General features: G+C 41.5%; 2 protein-coding genes across 2 annotated transcripts; both read right to left on the bottom strand.

Annotated features, from left to right (window-relative positions):
- Positions 1 to 181: 181 nt before the first annotated feature.
- Positions 182 to 2485, bottom strand: LOC106534036 (homocysteine-responsive endoplasmic reticulum-resident ubiquitin-like domain member 2 protein; the record flags this gene model as incomplete). Its single annotated transcript, XM_014030537.1, is given in 6 exon segments — positions 182 to 514; positions 619 to 744; positions 896 to 1047; positions 1278 to 1379; positions 1774 to 1833; positions 2380 to 2485. Coding segments are annotated over 4 exon segments (698 nt in total), but the record flags the coding sequence as incomplete, so codon positions are not given.
- A 3292-nt stretch (positions 2486 to 5777) lies between these two features.
- On the bottom strand, positions 5778 to 7162 carry pkdc (protein kinase-like domain containing; the record flags this gene model as incomplete). The annotated part of the gene is given in 2 exon segments (XM_014030542.1): positions 5778 to 6390; positions 6801 to 7162. Coding segments are annotated over 2 exon segments (954 nt in total), but the record flags the coding sequence as incomplete, so codon positions are not given.
- Positions 7163 to 7463: the final 301 nt, after the last annotated feature.

Raw genomic sequence — 7463 nt, 5'->3', positions numbered from 1 at the left:
ATAATAGTTTTAATGATTTTTACATCGTCAGTTCTTTTTTTTTTCTGCTCTGTTGTCAACATGTACAGTAATTGGAAATCCAGAGTCTGGCCCGTTTAGCGTTAGCCGTTAGCTTCTCCAGCACGGTCAGCTGGTTTCTGAGCTCCAGTTGTTCTACAAGACCTCCTTGACTTGTACTCACAGGTAAACAAGCAGCATGGCTCCAACCACCATGACGAAGCGGCTAAAGGAGGAGTAGAAGTAGACGATGCTGAGCAGGACCCCAGCTCGGGACACGGCGTACAGCCAGTCCAGCCAGTCGTGGTTCAGCCCGTCGTCGTTTAGAACCGGGCCGCCCTGAGCGTTCATCTGGATGGGGTTGGCCGGCTGGTTCTCTTGTAAAGGGTTCTGGGCCGGGTTGGGGCCGAGCGGAGGTTGGACGGCTTCGTCGGGCTGGGCCGGTTGGTGAGTCGTGGAGGGCGGGGAGGCGGCAGGAGAAGTGTGGGGAGGCCGAGCGGCGGCTACTGCAGCTTGGCTACGAAGAGGAGGCGAGGAGGAAACATGGGAAACGTTTGAACCGTGTTGAACAGAGACTTTCACCGTGCATCTTGTAACGGACATCTCTCTGACATCACTTACTACTGCATGTAGTAATGCCGCGCGTACATCTGCTGCCACCATAACATCTGCATAGGCACATACACGGGGTTAGGGGGCACGTCGGCAGGGAGGTCGCCTTGCAAAGGGACCCGAGCAGCATCTGGGCTGTTCAAGGATATAATGCATTAAACAACGAAATAACTAATCAAACCAACATTCACACAAGCTAAAAATGATAACTCTTTAAATTTAACGCAGCTATTTCCACAACATCTGCCAGTCTACTCAGTCARCGGTGTGTTCCTGACCAACTTACCKCTGAGGGAGACCAGAGGTGCTCTGCGAACTGGGAGGGGGAAAGCCTCCTCGATATCTCAACCCATCATGTGTTTCTGGGGCTGAGGAGGAAGAGTCCGACTGACTGTCCAGATTTGGTGTGGTGGCAGGGGAGCCGGTGCCGTCTGAACTCTGTGAAAATAACYTAAGCACAAAGTCTAACTAATTCCCAAACGAAGATTATGCAGAAGGTGGCTGGATATGAAACAAAATCAGAACAAATACAAAAACCTGCAATAAAACTGAATAATTTCCAACAAAATTCAGAGTTTGYACACAAAACCTTCTGTTAAATCTGTTACCTGACTGATGGTTAAAKCAACAGATACACAAAAATAAGGTGTTTTGTTTTGTTTACGTACTCTGGAGTCAGAAGCGGTGGAGCTGGACGGACTCTGAGGCATTGGCGAGCCTGAGGGACCAAGAGCAGTACCATCCAGATGCATCATGTGGGATTCATCCCGCTGCAGGTCATCCAGGCCAGGAAACAACCCGAGGGAGGGGGTAGGCAATGAGCCACAACAGATTGAAAACAAAGAAATTAAATACAAACCATACCGGAAGTCAGATGGTGTGTAAATACAGAGCAGTTCAAGCTGCAACTAACACTTGTAGGTCATCCACAGCCAATGTGGTTGCTCTGATTTATAAACATGGCAGCTGAAATTAAAAGTTTTTGCTTCCTGCAAAACAGTTTATCTAAAGATTGTTTATATAACACAGGAAGTATAATTAATCAACTGTGTTAAAACGTGTGTAGAAGAAAGTCTTTCAGCGGAGACGAATTGTCATCAGAGAGTCAAATATCTAAATAAAATAAAATAAATAAATCTAAAATACATTCKTTTGCTGTCTTACCTTTTTAAACTCGTCTTGTTAAAGGACCTTTTCTGAATTTACCATCTGTTGGTTTTACAGCTGCAAAACAAAAAGTAACATTTATATCAACACACACTCAGGAKGGTTTGTCAGTAATTTCCTGCAGTAATCTGCTGCTACAGGTCACTGAAAATGTTTASTAGCCCCACATGTCCACCTACTCCTTAACATTTCAAGTGTCTCTCCAAACAGAAACTATTTGTTGAGGAGCTTCAGTTCCTGTTCTGTCCTGACACCTGATCTTACGTGATTACCTTTAAACTGCAAAAACAACTCCGCAAAGACAAAAGGACAAAAAATGACCCCAAACAGGCTGAACCCGTTCACTTCGGGCATTAAACACATCAAATTACTAAACACTGAAGAAAGCAGAGAACTAGGGGCGGGTCAACCTCGAGTTCTTTCGCTTTATTTCTGAAACATGAAGAAAATTGTTAGCTTAGCAGAAGCTAGCATCGCTGTGGTTTGCTAYCGACGCGTTTGGTTTTAACGTTTTCCGCAATGACCACAGGTTTATCTGTTTAAAAGTTATTAGTACGGACAGGTTTTCTTTTTAATGATTGTCAAAAGGTCGTCCCTTTGTACCTGTTTACTCAAGCGCCGTCTCTTCCTCACTCTTCAGCTCGGCTGCTTTTTTGTTGTTTTACGTCGGCTCCGCCMTGAGAGCGGAAATCACGTGACCATCCCAGCTGATCAGTGGGTTTGCCCCCTTAACTGTCCGCCGGAGAATAATCCGGATAGAAGTGATYACGAGCGGAGAGGGTGGAGTTTATTTGTTTTATGAGAAGCGCTATTCACTTTATTATATTACTCAGAGTTGTAAAGTAACTAAGTACAAATACTTTGTTATTTTTGGGTATCTGTACTTTACTTGAGTAATTATTTTTCAACCTACTCCTTACTTCTACTTACATTTTCACACAATTATCTCCTTGCATTAAAAAAAGGCAAGAAGTAGAAAGTTACTTTTATTTCATTTTTGCTTGTTTTCATTCCAGCTTGTTATTGTAAAAAAATAAATGCTACCCATATAAACTGTGCCTCCTAGATAGAGTGAATTTAATTGTGGTTGAATGAGAAGTATATAATTCTAATACCGTATTAGTTTGTACACAAACAAATCATGTCACACACCAGCAGGACATAATCATTAAAATAAAAGGGCTGTACTTAAGAAGTATTTGTATTTCTTGAATTATATTTGGCCGCAGCCCTCAGATAGATTTTCATTTTGTGGAAAAGGTTTGTGCAGCCTTGATATATATATATATAAACTGAAACAGCTGGACTAGTGCATCCTAAATTTAACATCAATTAATTCTTTTAATACAACAGTCATTTCTGCAGTTTTTGGGGAGGTCACCTCCTAATAAATGTCATTACAGAAAATCTAACTGCTAATTTTAAATCAATACTTTTACTTTTGATACTTAAGTACAAAAAATATCAGATTCTTTAAGACTTTTACTCAAGTAATATTCCAATAGGAGACTTTAACTTTTACCAAAGTATTTTTTGTTAAGATACTTGTACTTTTWCTCAAYTATATCACTTTGTGAAACTTTGTGCAACATACTACTGCTGACAACAAATTTGTAAAGAGAGTTTAGAGAAACGTGTGCAGAGAGACTGTTGGTAGAAGGATATTAGAGATGAGAATGAGGTTAAACAAAAGTTGCTGAATAATCTATTTTTTATTTACTGTTACTAATGTACTGTACAAAAGAAAGAAAAAACGGAAGTCATGAAATTAACACACTATTGAAGAAATATCAGAAATATCTTCAGGAGGTAATTGAAAATATACTGAAACAAAAAACAAAATTCTGCAGTACTTTTACAAAGCCTTGAATAACAGAGAGACACAGACAGACACAGACAAGTACAAAAAATAAAAAAAACTGAGGTCATTTTACTTTAAATAGTTGTCTTGCTGTTTTTACTTGAGGGCAGAACTGTCAAAACTGGCACGACAGAAAAACAAATACTGACAGACACAGACATAAACACAGACATAAACACAGATATAAACACAGACATAAACACAGACATAAACATAGACAGACATTCACAGACAGACACAGGCTGTATCCTCCGAAGGCCGAATTCTTCAACTGGTGAGGACGAACAAACCAACAAGAAGAGGACATTTTTTGCTCCACCGAGGGCAACTACAGGGCGACATCTCATCTGAGTGTTGGAATCCTCTTGATATTTTTAARAGGGCTGCCACAAATGATTATTTTTATAATCGATTAATCACCATTTATTTTTTTCGATTAGTTGACTAATCGGATCATACGTTAATTGAATATAAAACAAAGAGCTTATCGCGTTAGAATGCAGCTGCTATTATATAACCATGGTTAGATTTTAGCTATATGCTAACTAAAAATAATTGCTGTGGAAGGTAAGTTCTGCTCTGCAGATATTACACAGGTTTCTCTTTCATTATCTTAAAATGATCCCACACTTTGAGCTCTGTTGTCAGGTAGCCATGATACCAGAGCCTGTCTGTATAATGTCTTGTGACGTCCACGGCCTACCCCAGTTACCACTACTGTGCATGTGTGTCAAGGACAGAAAGGCAGATGTGGCAGTGGAAGGTGTCAAAGCAGTTTGGAGAGAAAAAAAAGTAAAAAATAACAACAGAAACGACTAATCGACTATTAAATAAGTCATCGACTATTTTAATAATCGATTAGTCGTCGAATAATCGACTAATCGTGGCAGCCCTAGTTTTTATTTCATTGTTTGAGTGGCTGCTGTAACTTTTAATCCTGTTTGAAGTTTTGATAAACGAAAAAGTTTGATGTTAGGMTTAAATATTTTTATTGTATCAGTCYTTTTWTCAGAATTGTATCTGTCTTTAGTCACTGTCCTCTACATGTTTGTTGCAATTGTTTCTATCAGTAACATGTTTTCTTTGTCTCTCTTCCAGAGGAAAACGCACCTGGACCAGTCATTTGGTGTCTTTCCTGTCCTCACAAACCCAGGGTTACCACCAACAACCTCTCTCGTAATATTACGACTTTAATTTGAAACGTTTCAAACACTGTAGAAGTCTTACGTGTAAACAGTTTAGAGGAGCGTGTGCAGAGGGACAGTGTTGGTGGAAGGATGTTCCATTACAGCTGCAGCCGCCAGGAAAAAAGAAGAAGGTTATAGATTGTCTAAATAAACGGTACGTTAAAAATCGATTAAACAACTTTTTATTTCATTTTAAATGACATAAGCATGCCTGACTGAACACAGTGAAAGTGTTTGAAGTTGTTTCTTTTCAGTATTTAGTTTTTCYAGTTTACAGCCAACACTTGTTTTAWATGTATAGGAGCCATTTATAGTTCTGGGTATAGTTTGGGTTCTTATTTTGATTTTATAGTTCAGTTTGGTTTGGTGGCAGTGTTTGTTTATTTGGATTGACACTTTGACCTWTATTTTTGCTCTACCACTGGTGGCGATGTGGAGGGGAAATCTATATAGGTGGCAAGGTGAGAAGGAAAGGTGAAGGGTGTAGGGAGGTCACACGGTTTTTACCGCTCTCTGTTAAAATACTGGTTAAACTCTCTCTTATATTCAAATTTTACCATAATTTTCCATCTATTTGGCAAGCTGCCATAGACCGCCACTCTGAACTTTGTAACATTTAATAATCAAAAATAATATAGTAAATGGGAGTACCCCCAAACATATCTCCCAGTATGGACATTATACTAATTGGAGCGCGCCAAATGCCTGGATTCCCCCGCACCCAGAAGCGACTAAAATGTTGGATTTGATAGTCGCTACACAAAGTAAAAACCCGAACTTTTAGATTAAAGGATACGCAACTTTATGAAGAGGACTTCTGACTTGGAAAAGTTTGGTCCACGCCCATCAGTCTGGACATTATACTAATTGGAGCGCGTCAAATGCCTGGATTCCCCCGCACCCAGAAGCGACTAAAAGGTTGGATTTGATAGTCGCTACAATATGATTCTGAATTAGTGGATCTTTGTTCTTTATTACTGTTTCAGTTTGTGCAGAACCTGCTTGGTCAGCTGTTTACTGTATCGGTTGATCTTCCAGTGTCCTGGCATCCAACCCAGCAGGAAACGGTGAAAGTCTGTCCAGGCGAATGCAAACATCTCCCTCCACTCTTTTTCCAGAGCATCAGAGTCCACATCTTTGTTCACAGACAGCTTCAGCTCTGTGAAATAGTGGTCCAACAGACCCGGCACCCTTTTCTCACACTCCCTCTCGTCCATGCAGCTTCCTAGAAAATACACAACATCTTTCATCCCACACCCGCCGCCCACATACTGAAAGTCCACGGCTGCCACGTCGCGTCCCCTCGCTGGGAAACAGAAATTGGCCAACTTGGCGTCTCCGTGAACGATGGTCTTGAAGCGACACTCGTTTAACTTCCCGTCGATGTCGGCCGCTGCGGCTTTCAGGTCGCCGTCGTCCACGGCCTCCAGCTCGTCGGGCCGGGTCTCCAGGTGCCAGTAGGTGCCAACAGGCCACAGGCCTTCTGGTTCCACACCCAGGAAGAGAGCGTGGAAGTGGGCAAGCCAGCTCAGGCAAGCCCTTATCTCTCGMTCTCTTATGCTGGTCCTGTAAACGACAACGTTTACAATTTATTCTCRTCTAAATAACATTTCACTCGTCTTTATCTAAAGCCTATAAGAACAGAAAAAGAGGACCTGATTTGTACAACTGTATTGTACTTTTTACACCTGTACTAACTGGTTTACTACATTTTGTTCCTTTTAAAATCTTGCGTGCTTTGTGAAACCTTAAATAAAAACCTACAATTAGACAAAAGACTGATTATTTTAACAATGAGATTTGTAGTTGTTATACATTCAAATTATGGATTCCTTCTTTGATTAAAAAGATTAAATTTAGCCTTTTGCAACTTGTTGCGTATCAATAAAGCCTTTTTTTTTTCATTTAACAAATTATAATTTTAGGTTTAAAAAGATAAAAGCTGATTTTGATGGAAGATTTGTAATAAATGATACCTTCTCTGATCATAACCCGCCACATCCAGGTCCTCCAGCACGATCAGCATCTCGTCGCCATAGGAACGGGCAGCCAGGCAGGACGGCACGCGGCAGCTCTGATTGGTGGAATAGTTCTGGTACCAGTGGGTCTCCACCTGGTAGGATCTCACCTTCCGTCTGTGGGAGCGGTCCGTGTTCCAGCCGCCCGGGTGCCCGGCCTCCGCCGGAAACTTGACGTGCTTGACGACCACCGAGGGCCGGTCGCAGCCCTCCAGGTGCAGCCGAACTATCTCCCCGTAGCCGCTCCACAGAGTCTGGATCTTCGCGCCGACTCGGAGGGAGGAGGCTCCGCACGCCTGCAGGACCAGGTCCTGGTACTCCTGTTTCATGTCCACAAACGGATCTGAGCCAAAGCGTTTAAAAAGTGCAGATTATTTAGMTTGTATTTTTAAGGCTGCTGCTGTTAAAGAACAGTCGGTCCGGACCGGTCCGTTCGGTTCAAACCAGCTTCCTAGACTTCCGGGAAGATGGTGACCGGGGCACATGTATGGGAACAAATATTGGTCTTATGTATTTTGTACTCGTAAATCAGACTTTGTATTTGTTTCCATAGTATGGGAACAAATATTAGTCTTATGTATTTTGTACTCGTAAATCAGACTTTGTATTTGTTTCCATAGT

The sequence above is a fragment of the Austrofundulus limnaeus genome, unplaced genomic scaffold (assembly GCF_001266775.1).
Source record: "Austrofundulus limnaeus strain Quisiro unplaced genomic scaffold, Austrofundulus_limnaeus-1.0 Scaffold1078, whole genome shotgun sequence".
Taxonomy (NCBI): Eukaryota; Metazoa; Chordata; class Actinopteri; order Cyprinodontiformes; family Rivulidae; genus Austrofundulus; species Austrofundulus limnaeus.
Note: the sequence above shows the minus strand (reverse complement) of the source record. Positions and strands in the feature narration are given on the sequence as shown.